The sequence below is a fragment of the Jaculus jaculus genome, chromosome 12 (genome assembly GCF_020740685.1).
Source record: "Jaculus jaculus isolate mJacJac1 chromosome 12, mJacJac1.mat.Y.cur, whole genome shotgun sequence".
Classification (NCBI taxonomy): domain Eukaryota; kingdom Metazoa; phylum Chordata; class Mammalia; order Rodentia; family Dipodidae; genus Jaculus; species Jaculus jaculus.
Window position 1 is genome coordinate 32,965,828 of NC_059113.1, and position 18,752 is coordinate 32,984,579.

The following is an 18,752-nucleotide window of genomic DNA, read 5'->3' on the forward strand; positions in this document are numbered from 1 at the left end:
ATTCTGAGACTACAGAGTGAATGTCTAGGTCAGTCTGGGCTAGATTGAGACCACACCTCAAAACAAAACCAAAACAACCAAATAAATAAATACAAAAAGGAAAAAAATTTCTCTCTCCTTCCTTCTTAAAAAAAAAAAAAAAAAAAAAAAAACAAAGCCAGGCGTGGGGTGCACGCATTTAATCCCAGCACTCTTGTGAGGCAGAAGTAGGAGGATCGCCATGAGTTCGAGGCCACCCTGAGACTCCATAGTGAATTCCAGGTTTGCCTAGGCTAGAGTGAGACCCTACCTTAAAAACAAACAAAACAAAAACACATTATGTAGGAAAATGGTCAAAAAAGTTATGGGTCCTATTAAGTCAGATTTCAACAGTACGATTCAAACCGTTTTCCCCTTTTTTTCTTTTAAATATTTTATTTATTTATTTGAAAGAGAGAGAGGGAAAGAGACAGAGGGAATGAGAATAGATGTGCCAGGGCCCTCTGACACTACATACAGACCCCAAACCTAGGGACCATTTTGTGCATTTGGCTTTATGTGGGTACTAGGGAATCACACCCAGGCCATCGGGCTTTGCCTTTAACCACTGAGCCATTTCTCCAACCTGACTTTTCCCTTTTCAAGAAGACTTTACTGTGACAACTGTCATGTCAAGAGAATAGTGAAATAATTCAGGAAATAAATGAAACAAAAGCTATTCTCATAATTTCTGCGTTTTACAAAGTTTGAAACAGAAGCCTCTAATTTCCTCATTAAAGTAGTCCCCCACTTTACCTGTGGCTTTGCTTTTACTCTGTTCAGCATTCTAATTTAGTTAAGACAATGCTGTGAAATTTCCAAGGTAAAAAAGTAGAACTACCAGGCTTGTTGGCAAAGTTCTGTCATACACATACCTGCTTTACACATCATGGAAGCCAGCAATTTGGAGACAATGGAGCCCCTTTTTCTCATCTTGCATTGCTTGCTGTAAGGAAAGTAGGGGATCACGCCGATGATGCTCTTGGCACATGAGGTCTTACATGCGTATACCATGATCAGAAGCTCCATGATGGTGGTGTTCACATCCCTGGGACCCAGTAGGGGAAAGAAGACACTTAGCATGTCCCTCGGCTGGGAAAAAAACAGTGCTCAGCATGACTGAGGCCCTGGCAATCCCCAACACCAAAATAACGTTCTATGAACAATATTCCCTGCTCTGAGAAGGGAATGAGACTCAAGGCACCAGAGACAGAAAAGACACCAACTAATATCTCTCCTCCCAGGCCTCCATTTGCTCCCCACACACAGGTAACCCCACTTTCTTTCTCACTGGGAAAAAGACTACAAAGACAACTTTCCATACTACACGACAGGCGCCTTGCAAGCCCACCTTACCTCGGCTACCAGGCAGAGAGAACTTTCCACACCACCTTACCCTAAAGCTACACATGACTCTCCATCTTCTCACACTCACTGGAAGTCCCTGTTCTGGCAACGCTTCCTCTCCTAAGCCACCTTGGTCACACCCACCCTTCATCCCAACATGCCTCTGAATGTCCCGACCTTGCTCCTAACCAAGCTTCCCAGTCACAGTTCTCCTCTCCGACTCTACTCTGATTTCTCACAAATTTCAAAAACACGCTGGTCTCCAAGAGTTCCAAAATTTTTCAGCAAGGCCATCAAGGGATCCACCATGTGGCTAAATGCACTGGCTGGTCTCGGTCCTGTGTCCCAGGCCCCCTGCAACCTGACCCAGCTGGCTGCTCACCATGCCTCAAGCACTGAGACACAGAGCTTCCAGGACAGTCCCTGCCTCCTCTGGCCTGGTCCTCTTGCATGATTCTGCTTGTTCCCTCTGCCTTACCTCCCACCCAAGACTCATCCACTTGTCTTCTTTCACCGCAGCCCTCGGGCTTTTCATCGGGTGCCGTTGTTTAATATTGGCCCCGCTCAATGTCCTACCTCCAGCCCACACTCCTCTTCTGAGTGCCAGGCTAACCAACTCCGCTGCAGCTAGACGGTTCCTATCTCGGAGAGTGCTCCTCTTCCTGCATCAGAAGAAAACCTGTACCATTTCGCTGCTAGCCACACTGTGGCTCCAGGTTAGTCATGACCGAGCCTTAGAGCTAGCTGGTTTCCTCTCTCACCCACATGGTTTTGCATGTCACAGTGAAACATAGGCCCCTCCACTGTGTGACAGTGGCCTGCTGGCATGTGCTTCTCTCCTCCTGGAGCCTCCAGTGTGCACTCGATGCAGAGCAGTTTGCCCTTACAGGCTTCTGCTCAAGGTCTGGAAATGGTTCCCATTCAGCCCACGGCCAGAGGCCTCCAAGATCTATCCCTGCGCCCTTTCTACCTCCACCCTACCTCTTGCTCCACAACTCTTTCAGTCCACACCAGGCTCCTCTTGCTTCTAGGAGGTCTGTGTTGTCTGCTCTGCTACCCCCACCTGTCATCTCATAGCACTTGTCACTTTCTGGCCTACGTCATCACCCACTGTTGTGGCCTTCTGCACCATGCATGAAACATGATGCCATCTTGGAGTAGAGAACGAGCTGGCCCAGGAGCGTGGCAACTGGAAGCAGAACGTTACGAAGGCCAGGTCTAAGGCCAAGGTACCAGAGCTCACGACACTCCCTGGTAAAAGGAGGGGAGGGTCACAAGAGCCTTGAGATTCCAGCCACTGTTCCTTCTTGCCCTCCCCTCAGCTGCAAGTGACTGGGAGATGCTAGAGGACCTATGAAACTAGAAGCCTGGATCAGAGAACCCCTACCCAGGTGAGGGGTACAAGTCATTGGAGGGACTGGTTAGACAGCTGAGGGAGAAAGGGGTTCACTAAAAGGACATGAAGGTCTGGGGGAAAGAGAAAAGGATACGGAAGGGACTGAGATCAATTTTTTTTGTTTTTGGTTTCTCACGGTAGGGTCTCATTGTAGCCCTAACTGACCTGGAATTCACTCTGTAGTCTCAGGGTGGCCTCAAACTCATAATGATCCTCCTACCTCGGCCTCCCAAGTGCTGGGATTAAAGGTGTGCGCCACCACACCCAGCTCTCAAAATACATTTTGTACACATATGAAAACTGTCCATATGGGCTGGAGAGATGGCTTAGTGATTAAGCACTTGCCTGTGAAGCCTAAGGACCCTGGTCTGAGGCTTGATTCACCAGGATCCACATAAGCCAGATGCACAAGGTGGCACATGCATCTGGAGTTCATTTGCAGTGGCTGGAGGCCCTGGTGCTCCCATTCTCTGTCATTCTCAAATAAATAGATAAATAAAAGAATAAAGTTATAGGGCTGGAGAGATGGCTTAGCGGTTAAGCGCTTGCCTGTGAAGCCTAAGGACCCCGGTTCGAGGCTCGGTTCCCCAGGTCCCACGTTAGCCAGATGCACAAGGGGGCGCACGCGTCTGGAGTTCGTTTGCAGAGGCTGGAAGCCCTGGCGCGCCCATTCTCTCTCTCTCCCTCTATCTGTCTTTCTCTCTGTGTCTGTCGCTCTCAAATAAATAAATAAATAAAAATTAAAAAAAATATTTAAAAAAAAAAAGAATAAAGTTATAAAAAATTGTCTGGGCTGGGGAGATTGCTTAGTGGTTAAGGCATTTGCTTGCAAAGCCTAAGGACCCAGGTTCAATTCCCCAGTACCCATGTAAAGCCAGAGGCACAAGATGATGCATGCATCTAGAGTTCATTTGCAGTAGCTAAAGGCCCTGGCACACCCATATTCTCTTTCTGAAATAAATAAATAAATAGAACTGTCCATGGAGTACAGTGAAACTCTACCTCCAAAAAAAAAAAAGGCATAGCTGTGTGTGGTGGTGCACGCCTTTAATCCCAGCACTCGGGAGGCAGAGGTAGGAGAACTGTTGTCAAGGCCACCTTGAGACTATATAGTTAATTCCAGGTCAGCCTGGACCAGAGTGAGACACTACCTCAAGAAAAAAAAAAAAATGGGGGGCTGGAGAGATGGCTTAGCAGTTAAGGCGTTTGCCTGCAAAGCCAAAGGACCCCAGTTCAATTCTCCAGGACCCATGTAAGCCAGATGCACAAGGGGACAGACACATGCATCTGAAGTTTGTTTGCAGTGGCTAGAGACCCTGGTGTGCCCATTCCCTCCCTCCCTCTCCCTCTCTCTGCCTCTTTCTCTCTCAAATAAATTAATAAAAAGCCAGGCATGGTGGCACACGCCTTTAATCCCAGCACTCGGGAGGCAGAGGTAAAAGGATCTCTGTGAGTTTGAGGACATCCTGAGAATAGAGTGAATTCCAGGTCAGCCTGGGCCAGAGCGAGATCCTACCTCAAAAAAATACAAAAAAAGAGGGTGGTGGGGGTAGAGGTGGCTTGTAAAGAGTGATGGTCTAAATTGGATTCCCCAGTACCCATGTAAAGCCCGATGCACTTGCAGTGACAGGAGGCCCTGGTATGCCATACAGGGTGTGGTGGTGCATGCTTTTAATTCCAGCGCTTGGGAGGTAGAGGTAGGCAGACTGCTGGAAGTTCAAGGCCACCCTGAGCCTACAGAGTAAATTCCAAAGTTAGCCTGAGCTAGAGGGAGACCCTACTTAAGAAACCAAAAATAAATAAATAAATAAAAAGACAGGGGGTGAGAACTCAGCAGGTAAAGGTGCTTGCTTGCAAAGCTTATCAGCTGGGGTTCAACTGCCCAGTACCAACATAAAGCAAGATGCACAAAGTGGTGTATGTGTCTTGAGTTCATTTGCAGTGGCAGAAGGCCCTGGCATGCTCATTCTCTCCCAATCCCCTCCTCATAAATAAAAATAAAGAGGCAAAACACAGAAAGATCAGCAGTTAAGCAAGAAAACTTGCAAAGATACATCCAATTGAAGACCATTAGCCCCTCTCCCTGGCAGTCGGGGCACTGTGAACACACAGGCCCAGGGGCGGCTGCAGGCAGTGTCTTTGCTGGGACTACTCACTTTGAGATGGTCTGGATGATGAACACGTCTTTACCCCTCACAGACTCTTGAATCTGTACTCTTGTTTCTAGCAGGAAAACAGAAAGAGTGAAGCAGAAGGCATATGAATCATTTTTTAAAAATACACATGAAGTCTGAATCGATCCCCAGCACCACAGACTAAGCAACTGAAGGACAGCAACACTCACGAGCCTCAAGCTGCGCAGGTAATAAACTAGTCACGCTTGCAAAGTGAGCTGAGTTACGTGCCCTTCAATGGGAATTACCTTCCTGACTTGCAAGAAGGAAATCTAGGCTTCTCCCCTTCACACACACGCAGTGAGCGCTGTGCCACGCTGAGCACAGCACCCACTAGGAAATGATGGACTTAGCCATTTCACTAGTGCAAACTGAGCGCTAAGGCAGAAATGGATGCTGTAGGGGCAAAGAGAAAGAGGATTCAATACCCCTGCTCTTAAACATCTGTGACCAGTCACAAAGGAACAACTGGACATATCCAAAATAGTACACGCCAACATTAGCTCTGTCAAAAGAAGTGGTGGCACCCGCTTTTAATCCCAGCATTTGGGAGGCAGAGAGTTAGGAGGATAACCATGAATTCAAGGCCACTCAGAAGACATAGTGAATTCCAGGTCAGCCTGGGCTACAGCGAGACTCTACCTCGGGGGAAAAAAAAAAAATACCACATCTGGGCTGAAGAGATGGCTCAGTGGTTGAAGATGTTTGCTTGCAAAGCCTGACAGCCCAGGTTCAATTACCCAGTACCCACATATAGTCAGACACACAAACTGGCACATATGTCTGGGGTTCCTGTGCACTGACAGACCTTGGCATGCCAATATTCTACCTCTTTGTTGCTTTCTCTCCCTCAAGTATATTAAATATGTTTTAAAATCCATAACACATGGCTGGAGATATGGCTCAGAGGTTAAGGCCCTTGCCTACAAAGCCTAAGGACCCAGGTTCAATTCCCCAGTACGCATGTAAGCCAGATGCACAAGGTGGCGCATGTGTCTGGAGTTTGTGTGCAGTGGCTATAGGCCCTGGTGCACCATTCTCTCTATCTGCCTCTTTCTCACAAATAAATATACAAAAAACATTTTTTAAAATAAAAAATATATTTATAAGTTTAAAAAATTGTTGGAGGGCTAGAGAGATTACTAAGTAGTGCTTGCTGGCAAAGCCAAAGGACTCAGGTGTTTGATTCCCCAGGACCCACGTAAGTCAATAGTGGCACATATATCTGGAGTTTACTGCAGGAGCTGAAGGCTCTAGCATGCTTATTCTGCGAGCCCCACTCCCCTGTACCTCTTTCTCTCTCAAATATTTTTTAAATCAATTTATTTATTTATTCTGGTTTTTCGAGGTAGGGTCTCACTTTAGCCCAGGCTGACCTGGAATTCACTATGTAATCTCCAGGCTGGTCTCAAACTCACGATGATCCTCCTACCTCTACCTCCCAAGGGCTGGGATTAAAGGCATGCACCACCATACCCAGCTAAAAAAAAAAAAAAAATTAATGGTGGAGACAGGGACTGTGAAGATGGCGCAATGAGCAAAGTACTTGTTGCACAAGCAGGAGGACCTAAGTTCGGATACCAAGCAGCACGTGAAAGCTGGGCACAGCAGGGCAGGCCCATAATCCCAGCACTTAGGATAAAACAAGATCTCAAGTTCAAAACCAGGCTGGATTATACAGTGAGTCCAAAGTCAGTGAAATCCTATCACAAAGTCAACAAAAAAGTTAGAAAAACTAGAATGCATGCTTGCAAGAAAACGTGATGATGTGACGCTACAGAAACAAGCTCTAGAGTCAAAGAGAGATGGACTCAAATGAAACATCATCTCTGACCCCAGTGACAGGGAGAAACCCACAAATGTTAGCTCCTTCCAGTAGACCCCAGGGCGTTCATGGGAGTGGATAAGCCTCCCTGACTCACAGCCCAGTCCTCCCCACTGCCCTCCTTCAAAGGCTCTTCAGTCACACTTCTCCCTAGGATGTCACCACAGGGATCTTTTTTGTTGTTGTCGTTTTGTTTAATTTGTTTGCAAACAGAGAGAGATAAAAGACAGAAAGGCAGACAGCATGGGTGCACCAGGGTCTCTAGCTGGCTGCTGAAAAGGGACCCCAGATGCCACTCTGAGCATCTGGCTTTATGTGGGTACTAGGGAATGGAGCCCAAGTCATTAAGCTTTGCAGGCAAACTTAACCACTGAGCCATCTCTCCAGCCCCCCAAGGGGATCTTGGAGAACAGAAAGAGGAGGCAGTACTGTAGAAGACAACAAGGGAACAGCACTACTTGGCTTCACTGCCAATGCCTCATGACAACCTCTGAAGGCTTATGTGCCTGTCAAAATCCGGGAGTGGGAATGGAGAGGAAACAACCACCTAGCGACACTTACTGCGTGTCCAAAAACTATGTCAGGCACACAGATGATCCCATTTAATCCTTGACACAGTACTAACAGTTTACAGTTTGGAAAGGTCTCATAACTTGCCAAGGATAAGATGTAGGACTCCCATGGCCATGAAAGCTGCCATCACCCTAGGATAATTTTACTAACAATGCCCATCATTTCAAAGAAATTCCAAAGACAAAATAACACATTTTACACAATGTGAGATAATTATGTGGTGAAAGAAATCTGCCAGCAGAAACTACTTCCTAACAAGATGTTATAAACTTTCTGAACTCATAGCAGCTTAGGAGGAAATACAGTAACCAGTTGGGGTTGGGTACAACACATGTACTTAGTGTGGGCATGAAGGCCGGGGTTCAGTAACACGCGCGCGCGCACACACACACACAAACTGCAGGCCCACAGGATTTACTCATGCTGCCAAAAGTGACATACATCCAACCAACAGTTGGGCTAGTATTCCCGTCCTGCCGACCAGCTAGCTCACATATTTACCCAGTATTCACTGAGCCCTCAGAACTGGCATTCAGTTCCCGACACATGACTTGTCCCATGACTACGTACCTCACTGCCCTGCCTGCCTGACTTCTGCTGTTGGAACAGACCAAACGGCAGAAGGCCCAAGCCATTATACCACATTCCACAAGAAGATTTAAGTATGTCCAAGGAAGCTCACCTCTGTTAGGTTCCTGGTAAACCTGCACTTTGCCCATCTCCACCCCCAGCCGCCTAGAGAAGAAAAAGGGGGAAAGCTGAGAAGGCAAAAGAATAGACCCAACATCTTTACTATTAAAGACGACTCATAAATTGATAAAAGCAAAGCGGTTATTCTCACGATATTTAAAGGCAGCATTAAATCATCACATCGGTTCACTGTCTATCCCTGCACTCTACCTCAGACTCCTCAACCCTTAGGCACTCTGGATCTGCCTGCTTCACCAGCCACCTTCCTGGCGCTCCCTGCCTCCCAGCTCATGGCCCCACAGGGACGAGTATCTGCTCATGCACGCCACAGGGCATGGAGCCTGCTGCTTGCTCTGAATGGAAAATTTCGCCCCAAACTGCACTTGCTGGGCTCATTTACCTCCTGTCCCTTAAATACCTGAGCACCCACGCTGAGGCAGAACACCCTGCCTGGTCCTTGTGTTATCACTGCCTTCTTGGCATTTGTCATACCTAGAATTACATGTGGATTTTGCTGCCTTGCTTCTTGTTGGGCTCTCAAATGAAAGACAATGTAATTTCTTAAGTAGGAAGGCTCTTGACTGGCCTCACAGGTAAGCCCTGTGGTTCTTTGAAGGGACGTCCCCCAGTAGATTCTCAGGACTTTTACTCAAGCTTGTACCTTGGTGTCACTGTGGGCAGATCCTAGGGTCCAGCCCTACGATGTGTCTGAGGGTGGATCTGGAAATTTCAATCCAAAAAAAGATACGCAGAGTACTTGAGCTCTGCCTGGGTTCCTGGAGTGGGCTTGCTTGTGGTGTAGGTGGCTTTTCTCTGTGCATGGACCTATGAAAGGCAGCCAGCTGCTTCTGCCATTATGAAACTTACCCTGGATCTGTATGCTTCAACAAACCCATTCCTCTCACAACCTGTGGCTGGTCTGGGAGTTCATCCCAGCAACGTGAAGCTGACGCCTACATCCCCCAACATCCAGATGGCGGTGCTGTCCACAGCAGGGCTTCGTTACTTAATAAATGTTGTAAATGACACTGAGCTATGAGCTATAACCTTTTCTCATGTACTACACACGCCCCTGCTTGCTACATTCCTGTAATTTTAGACACAGTGCCACCTACCACATTTCCTGGCTCTTCTGAGCACTCACTCTGCTGAGTGCTCACTAAGGGAGTAGAAATAGCTCTTAAACAGGGCACCTTAATATGTACAGATGACCCACAGACCAACTAAAGATGTCTGTTGCCAAACTTGGCCATGACTGCTACTCTAATTATCAAATTTCAATTATTAAGTAATGAATACAGATTTGATGGTAAAACTATAACTCACTCAGCAATTTTCTTTGACAGCTCCATACAGGATGAATTAGAATTTGCTGAAAACAACACCAGACCTCCTTTGGTTATGTTCATCTTAGTTTCTAATTCAGGTGGCGCCACACAAAACATCAAAACCTTCTTGGTTTTCCAATTCTCAGAGCCTAGAACAAAAAATAAATATATAAAATATATACATATATTTATCTCACATACACACACACACAAAGGACTGACATATAAGAAATATACATGAATGGATCTCTTTAATTAATAATGACCAGCTAATGGAAGCATTTCCACAAAATGGCATCTCTCTTACTAGACAGAGATATGTAATATGGGCAAATAAAAAGTTCACTTGGCCTTTAGGGTTCCAAATAGATGGAAATGTGGTATCACATGACTTAATTGGTTTTCATAACCACTGGGAATAAATGATAAACTTACAAGAAAGGTGGAGCTAAAGAGCTCAGTGTTTTGTTTGCTGCTTGGAGTCAATTATGGACAACCTCCTGTTATTCTCTGACAACAAAAGTCCTCCTGGATTAAGACAGTAAAAGGGCAGAGCCATTAGCAAAGACATGGACTGGCTCATCCTTAATGAATAAATGACCCATCAATGCCCAGATCTGCCTGTGACACAAGTTTATCATACCCCTCCCCACAGCCTTTCAGGGGGCTAAAACCCATCCCATTACCTTCCTTTCCCAACTACAACAAGGCTGACTAGGTAATAACCTTAAAGCTAGTCAGCTAAGTGACCGCTAAGTGATGGGCAGCAGGACAAGAGTAAGCCTGGCCTAAATGTCCCAGTGAATGTCCTTTCTCCTCAATGAGGGTGTCAAGCTACATGTAGGAGGTGAGAGGGGCTGACTCCAAGCCGAAAGGGCCCTTCCTTCCTTCTCCTTTCTTCCTAAGTGTGTTTACTTGAAATAGCTCTAAGGAGGCTGGTGGGGTTATTAGCAGGCTGCTTTTTTTAAATTGCAATTACATACAAACACTTATTTCTAGTAAAAACTTGAGACATGATTAAAGCTAAAGTCACCAGCTAGTGAGGCTCCTCCTCAGAATTGGGGGGGAGGTCCTTTCAGCTTGACGCAGACACCGCCTCAGGACTTTTCTGCACATTCACACACCTGCTGACATCTACAGAAATATGGAATAGGGCCGAAGGGACAGCTCAGCAGTTAAGGCACTTGCTACGTGCAGCAGCTTCAGATGAGCTTCCAGACCAGGCACAGTTACGCAGGAAGGGATATTTATTGAAGCTTACAGATCCAGGGGAAGTTCCACAATGGCAGAAGCAGCTAGCCTGCCTTCACAGGCCCAAGCAGAGAGAGAGACAGAGAGAGAGAGAGAGAGAGAGAGAGTGAAGCACAAGCTAGAAGCCAAAAGCCAAAAGACACACAGCACACTTCAAGAGCTCCAGCTAGGCACACTTTGCATATCTTTAGATTGAAATCTGAAGCCCACCACCACACCTTAAGAGCCACCCAGTGACAATGCCTTCAGCTAGGTGGCTGCAGATGAAAACTACAAACAATAAACTGAATATACTGGGGGCCATCTATTCAAGCTACCACACTCCTAAAGCCAAAGGACCCAGGTTCGATTCCCCAGAACCCATGTAAGCCAGATGAGATGCACAACGTGGCACATGTGTCTGGAGTTCATTTGCAGTGGCAAGTTCAAAAAAAAAAAGAAATACGGGGGAAAAAAAGGAAATATGGAAATAGAGTGATTCTAGCACAAAATGGTGCCACAGCACAAATGTAACTGTAATCTGCTTTTTGAATAAACCACCTAGGTTAGAAAATACCCAGTTCCATTTTTTTTCCCAAGTGACATCTGGCGGTCCATGGTACAGCCATGATGCTGTCAGCAAGTCACTACCCTGGGCAGGTCTCATGGTGCCCACAGAGTGGGACCACCTAATCTCTGGGAGTTCGGTGCAATCCCACCAGCAGACTGGGAGATCATACTTCCAGCAGAGCACCCTTTAAGGGACATTCCAAATGAAATAGCCCAGGATTCGAACCCAAGTGGGGGGGTGGGGGAGTGGAGGGGAAGCTATAGGACAAATTACCTTAAGCCTAAGAATTACAAACAGAAATGTCTATATAACCAACCAAAGGCAGTTACAGAATCCAGTTAGGTCCATTGGTATTCACCATGAAAGCAGGTTTGTAACAGGGGAGTCCTCAAATGCAGCCCAGTCAAATCAGGTACCTCCAAGGCCTGATTTCCTAACACACAGCCAGTTCCTTTGCTTACCAACTGCTCTTGGACAGAACAGTATAATGAAAATCACCACAAAGCCCAAATTACTACCTAGCCCTTTTAAAAAATATTTTACTTATTCAGACAAAGAGAAAGAGGGAATGAGAGTGCATGAGTATAGGCGCACCAGGACCTCCTGCCACAGTCTAACAAACGTTGTGCATCTGGCTTTACATGGGTAATGGGTAATCAAACCTTTGCCAACAGGGTTTACAAGCAAGTAAGTACCTTTTTAAAAAAAATTATTTGAGAAAGAAAGGCAAATTGAGAGAATGGGCACACCGGGGCCTCCAACCACCACAAACAAATTCCAGATGCATGCGCCACCTTGTGTTTCTGGCTTACATGGGCCCCAGGGAATCAAACCTGGGTCCTTTGGCTCTGCAGGCAAGCACCTTAACCACTAAGGCATCTCCAGCCAACTATCTAGGCCTTTATACAGTGATACATCAGGTTCACACTGCTGGTAGAAATCACCCAACCAAGAGCAACTTGTGAAAAAAAAAAAAAAGTTTATTTTGGCTTATAGGCTCAAGGGGAAGCTCCATGATGGCAGGGGAAAATGATGGCATAAGCAAAGGGTGAACATCACCCCTGGCCAACATAAGGTGGATCATAGCAACTGGAGAGTGTGCCAAACACTGGCAAGGGGAAATTGGCTATAACACCCATAAGCCTGCCCCCAACAATATACTGCCTCCATGAAGTGTTAATTCCCAAATCTCCATCAGCTGGGAACCTAGCATTCAGAACACATTCAGTTTATGGGGGACACCTGAATCAAACCACCACATTCTGCCCCTGGCCCCCATAAACTGATAAACATCCATGACGTAAAATACAATGCAATCAGTCCAACTTTAAAAGTCCCCATAGTTTTTATCAATCCCAATGGTGTTCTTACATCCCCAAAGTCCAAGGTCTTTTAACTGAGCCATAATACCAAAAAATCCTAAAAAAAAAAAAAAAAAAAACCTTAATGGCACAGAATAAACATCACATGTTGGGAGCTATGAACCAAACCTCAGCCATGTTGACAGAAACCGCCATATAGCAAGTTAAGTTTCTATTTTCTCATCTAATGATCTATTACCAGAAATGAAGAAGCCGTTATGCCTGCCTGGGTGATAGCCTCTCCTGGTGCTGCCGGTAATTAATGAAGAAACAAAGAAATTGCATTTAACCAGTAACCCTGTGATCTCTGGCCTGAATATGACTCCTTCCCCCTACAGTCCCATAAAAACCTATGTGTAAAAATAAACTTCGAGACCTTGACAAATACCTAACTTGGTCTCCTTCTTGTGTCTGTTTGCCTTCCCCCATTCAGGTTAACTTCCCCTCAAGTCCTTGTTCGACTCCCCGCTGGCCGGGTCAATCACACTGCAAAAGATGGCACTGGGCACAGCAAAGAAATACTCAAGCAATACATGATTTAAACAGTGCAAATACCCAACTCTGTAGCTCCATGTCCAACAACTCTAGTCAGTGACAAATCTCCAAGTCCAATAACTCTAACCAGCAACAAGTATCTGCAGTTCCAATTCCTCCCCTCCAGCTAGGCTACTCACAGTCTTAGAAAACTTCATCCGGGCCAGCAGCTTTTCTTAACAGCCATCTCATGGTCCTGGCATCTCCACTGCAATCCAAGGTTCATCCTCATGGCACCATGGGGTCTCTATAAAGGCATCCAGCAAACCTGCTTCACTCTGTCCATGGCCATTTCCAAAACATAAGACCGTGTTGCAAACTCAATAATCCTCTAGTTCCTACATTTCTTATACTCCACAATACCAGCTAGGGTGCCAATTTGTTAATCCAGAGGGGAATAAAGCAGACTTTGAAGAACAGGACACTCCTTGAGCACTCAGGGCCCTTCAAAAGAGTCTACATTCTTCCTGTTGCCCCAACGCTGGTCAGCTGGCCCAATCTCAAAGGTTGTAATCTCTTAATTGCAGCTGTGCAGGCAACAATTCATCCTAAGATTTTTCTTACTGTGCCGTATCCCTCTGCTCCCACCAGCTCATTTCTACACAGAGTAACCCTGCACAACTTCTCAGGACATGGGCACAACAGCAAGCTACTCATACAAACTGCTAGCCCAGTCCAAGCAAAGCCCTTTCTCACCCTCATAAGCCAAACCTCACAGTCCATAGTTCTTACTGCATTCAGGTTTTTCAACTCTGACCAGAATAGTCCATCAAGCTGTACTTACAAGGCGTCTCTTAGGCCAAGGTTTCAAATCCTTCCACACTCCTCTTGAAAATCAGCCCCCAAAAGTCCAAAGCCACACAGTCAGGTGTCTAGCAGCAATCCCACTCCTAAGTACCACTTTACTATTGCAGTCAAGTTCACATTGCTGGTAGAAATCACCAAACCAAGAGCAGCTTGTGGAAAAAAAGAGGTTTATTTTGGCTAACAGGCACAAGGAGATGCTCCACGATGGCAGGGAAAATGATGGCATGAGCAGAGGGTGGACATCACTCCCTGGCCAACGTAAGATGGACCATAGCAACAGGAGTGTGCCAAACATTGGCATGGAGGAGACTGGCTATAACACCCATAAGCCCACCCCCAACAATACACTACCTCTGTTAGGCATTGATTCCCAAATCTCCATCAGCTGAGAACCTAGCATTCAGAAAACATTCAGGTTATGGGGACACCTGAATCAAACCACCACACACAGTGTTGTGAGCCTACCTTCCAGGAAAGCACTACTTCATGAGAATGAGCAGAATGGGTGGTAGAAATGAAAACATCACAATGGGCCACCCACACTCAGAGCTAGAAGGGAACTTTAACTCCCTGTTCTACCCCGTGCAGGCCCAGAAGACGACACAGAAGCAAAACCAGCGCTTCTGCAGTACCAAACAGGTGCTGGCATTAAACTCAGGGTGGCTTCTTGGCTCCCACTGCCCTTTACCTGATTGGGAGGCCTTAAACTCATATTTCTTCATTCCAGTCACCTTGTCCATGGAACTAAGAATGCTGAGCCCCACAGGGTTACTGTAAAATTTCTGCCAAGCACTTAACACAACGCTCTGCATTGTGGACCTGAGTAGAACACACTACTAGTGAATCAACTTCTGACATCTACCCAATAGAGTAAGATGCATCAAGAGGCCTTCTTTTTATATCCCCTAAGCTTCACATAAGCTCTTAATTTTTTTTAAAGTGTTTATGCCTCCAGGCACTGCAAATGAACACCAGATGCAGGCACCACCTTGCGGTGCATCTGCCTTATATGGGTACTGGGGAACTGAACCAGGATCCTTAAGCTTTGCAGGCAAGTGCCTTAAATGCTGAGCCATCTCTCCAGCCACATAAGCTCTTAAATACAAGTAATTCTAAGAGGACCTGGAAGAGAATGAAGGTATGTTAGCACTAGGAAGAACTCTATGAGGTGCTTCAGACAGTCTCAGCTGAGTCTACAGGAGTCCAGCCAAGGATCCACTCCACAGTAGCTTGAACAGGTCCATGGCCTGAGGCTCAGACCAGAGGCCCATCACCCTAAAATCTGACTGAACAGACAATCCTCTTCTTGCACGCTCTGTCCAGTGATTCTTGTTCTTACCTTGAAGATGCACAGGAAACATCAGTCACACTATACAGTCTATCTCAGTAGCTATCTTGCCAATGTCCCCTACTCCAGGACATTTCCCAAAGCCCTTCCTTCTGTCATGCACGGAAGCACCCTGATTGGTATCCAAAATTCAGTCTCTAGAACTGGGCATGGTGGCACACACCTTTAATCCCAGGACTCAGGAGGCAGGTAAAGGCCACTCTGAAACCACAGTTAAAATTCCAGGTCAGCGTGGGCTTGAGTGAGACCCTACTTCGAAAAACTAAAAAATAAAGTTCAGTCTCCAGATAACAGCTTCTGTAGTCAAATCCTGATGTAAGGGATGGGGTGAGGCTCAATAAAGCACTTGCCTAGAGTGTGTGAGGCTATGGGTTCCATCACCAGTATTGCCAGAAAATCAAATCCTAAGGTAAGGGCACACACAAATGGCATGCGGGAGGTGCTTGCATCTGGAATAATCGGCAGGCACAAGTCACTCTTGACTACTCAGCTCACAAGCTGTACACCTCTAAGGGATCTTCCTGGTTCTGCTTTTATTAGAAATTCTTGCTGTGGGGACTGGAGAAATGGCTTAGTGGTTAAGGCATTTGCCTGTGAAGCAAAAGGATCCAGGTGTGATTCCCCCGGACCCACATAAGCCAGATGCACAAGGGGGCACATGCATTTGCAGTTTGTTTACAGCAGCTGAAAGCCTTGGCACACCCATTCTCAACCTACCACTTTCTCTCTGTAAGTGAATTAAATTAAATTAAAAAAAAAAAAAAAAAAGAAATTCATAGCGTTCTTGTACTTCCAGAGAACTTCTCAGAACAGGCAGGCCACCAGGACAGGGCTGGCCACACTCATGTTTTCCCCATAGTCTACCACTGCTCTTATGCCTAACCTAAATTTACCCTAGAATGTGTGAGGATGACCCAAAGCAAGGGTAAAAACATCCCCTTTCCAGAGAATCTCAGCACTTTTAAAACAGCAAGTCAGACTCCTCTGAACAAGGTCGAGAATCTTCTGAGTTCCATGAATGAAACCACACTGAGCCCCAACTTCCCCTAAATGAACTAGCACACATGTCACACCACCTACGCACATTTCCTGAGAGGGTGACCCCCATGTGAGGGCTCCACATGCAGATGACCAAGACTTGTACTGTACAAGTGTTTTGCCAAGACTGGTGGCGCACGCCTTAATCCCAGCACTCAGGAGGCAGAGGTAGGAGGATCTCCGAGAGTTCAAGGCCACCCTCAGACTACATAGTTAATTCCAGGTCAGCTTGGACCAGAGTGAGACCCTACCTCAAAAAGCCAAAAAAAAGTGTGTTTTCATGTCGGGCATGTTGGCGAAGGTCTTTAATGCCAGCACTGGGGAGGTAGAGGTAGGAAGAATACCAAGAGTTCAAGACAACCCTGAGTTCCAGGTCAGCCTGGGCTAGTGTGAAAAACCAAAAAAAAAAAAAAAAAAAAAAAAAAGTGTGTTTTCCTTCCCTTTCTAAAACATCCACGTGTAACAACTTCTAAGGATGGCTGGAGGAATAGAGACAGTCTTGGGGGAGGTATTTTCATTTGTGTACTTAAATACTAGCACTGGGGTTGGTGCTCAGTGGTAAGGCTCTTTGTTCAGCGCTGACAAAAACCACACACTATGTTATCTCAACAGGGCCCACTCAGCATTTTCATATTCCTTAAAAAAGCTAAACACCCAAATTGCTTCGACATTAAGAAATAAAAATAAAAAGCTGGGCTAAGTTGCATACGCCTTTAGTCCCAGCACTTGGGAGGCAAAGGTAGGTAGATCACCTTGAGTTCGAGGCCATCCTGAGAATACATAGTGAATTCCAGGTCAGCCTGGACCACAGTGAGACCCTACCTCGAAAAACCAAAAAGAAAAAATAAATAAATAAAAATAAAATAATTTTAAAAATACAGAAAAACACAGCCACGGGCTGTAGAGATGGCTTAGCGGTTAAGGCGCTTGCCTGCAAAGCCAAAGGAAACAGGTTCAATTCCCCAGGATGGACATAAGTCAGATGCACAAGGGCACATGCATCTGGAGTTCGTTTGCAGCGGCTGGAGGACCTAGCCACCCATTGTGTGTATGTGTCTGTCCGTCTGTCTGTCTGTCTCAAATAAATATAGAGCCGGGCCTGGTGGTACACATCTTTAATCCCAGCATTGGGGAGGCAGAAGGATCTGAGTTCGAGGCCACCTTGAGACTACATAGTGAATTCCACATCAGCCTGGAACAATGCGAAAAACCAAAAATAAATAAATAAATAAATAAACGATTATTTTCACAAGTGTAAAAGATTGGGACAAACCTTTTCAAGTACAACAGCACTTTAAAATTGCACCTGGATCCTTCCTATTCGTGCGCACGGTGATGGTGAGCGGAGGAGTGAAACCCTCCTTTTGTGCAAAGGGAGCAAGCCCACTATGCAGGCCGGGCCGGGGAGAACTCGGCTCGCGCGGTGGGGCCCGAGATCCCCTGCCGGCTTTGGGGGTGGGGCACCCCAGCCGCTGGGCCGCAGTCCCGGAATGAGGGCGCCACGAGGGTGAGGACCCCAGCGCCGCAGGCCAGGCCCAGGCCCGGGGGCCTCGCTGGCCGGACGCGAGAGCAACCAGGGAGAGACGGCTAGCGCAACACCGGAGCCTCCCCCCGACCCAGGCCCCCCGAGCGCCCGCAGCAGCGCTCCCCGCTCCGCAGCGCGCTGGGACCCGGGCTCCCGGATCCACCCCGCAGACTCCCGCCCGCCTACCTGGTCCCGACCCCAGCCCTGGCCCCGCCGCAGCCTCGGCTGCCGGAGGAAGACAGCGCGGCGCTACACACGACGTCCTCACGAGCAAAATGGCGACTCCACGCGCAGGCACGGCGTCCGCGCCGACTGCGAGGCCGGGGGCGGGGCGGGGCGGGGCGGCGCGGCGCCCGGAGTCTCCTGGCTCGGGGCTGTGGGCGTGGCCAGACGGGAGGCGGGGCGGCGCCCTCTAGTCCACGTCTAGGGGTGTGGCCAGGTGGCTGGGAAATTAGGAGGGGGCGGGGCCAGAAGCCGGGGCTGGCGAGGTGGTGGGCGTGGCCCGTCCTGGGAGCCCTGGTGATATGGGCGTGGTTATGGGAAACTGCTGGACCTGAGGGGGCGTGGCAGGAGATGGGGCTACGCCAGTGGGAAAAGGGATAGGGCCAGCTGTGACAGGACACTGCAAATTGCAGAGTCTGAGAGATCCTGGGAATCGAACCAGGGTCCTTTGGCTTCGCAAGCAAGAGCCTTTTGATATAGAATTCGGCAGTTTCCATCAAAATCTAGCCCTTCAATGCCATCATTGGCCAGAGCTACTATGTTGATTTTTAGACAGCTGATATATTTTATATTTTTTTATATTTTTATAATATTTTATAATATATTTTAGGAGGATCGCCATGAATTTGAGACCACTCTGAGACCACACACTAAATTCCAGGTCAGCCCGGGCTAGAGTGAGACCCTACCTGGAAAAAACACGCACACACACACACACACACACACACACACACAAAATAAAATAAAAAGGAAGGAAGAAAGAAA

At 47.1% G+C, this 18,752-nt stretch overlaps 1 protein-coding gene across 2 annotated transcripts in view; it reads right to left on the minus strand.

Annotated features, from left to right (window-relative positions):
• Positions 1-18,082, minus strand: part of Prpsap2 (phosphoribosyl pyrophosphate synthetase associated protein 2) — a 43,088-nt gene extending 25,006 nt beyond the window's left edge. Inside the window, exons 1-6 of one of the 2 annotated variants that reach the window (XM_045131543.1) lie at positions 17,952-18,082; positions 9,787-9,879; positions 9,350-9,500; positions 8,016-8,068; positions 4,918-4,984; positions 894-1,066 (exon numbers count right to left, since the gene is read on the minus strand). In XM_045131543.1, coding sequence (XP_044987478.1) covers positions 894-1,066; positions 4,918-4,984; positions 8,016-8,068; positions 9,350-9,468 — 412 coding nt within the window. In that variant the 5' untranslated portion in view covers positions 9,469-9,500; positions 9,787-9,879; positions 17,952-18,082. The remainder of the gene's footprint in view (positions 1-893; positions 1,067-4,917; positions 4,985-8,015; positions 8,069-9,349; positions 9,501-9,786; positions 9,880-17,951) is intronic. The other variant, XM_045131544.1, reaches the window with a different exon arrangement.
• Between the last annotated feature and the right edge of the window lie 670 nt (positions 18,083-18,752).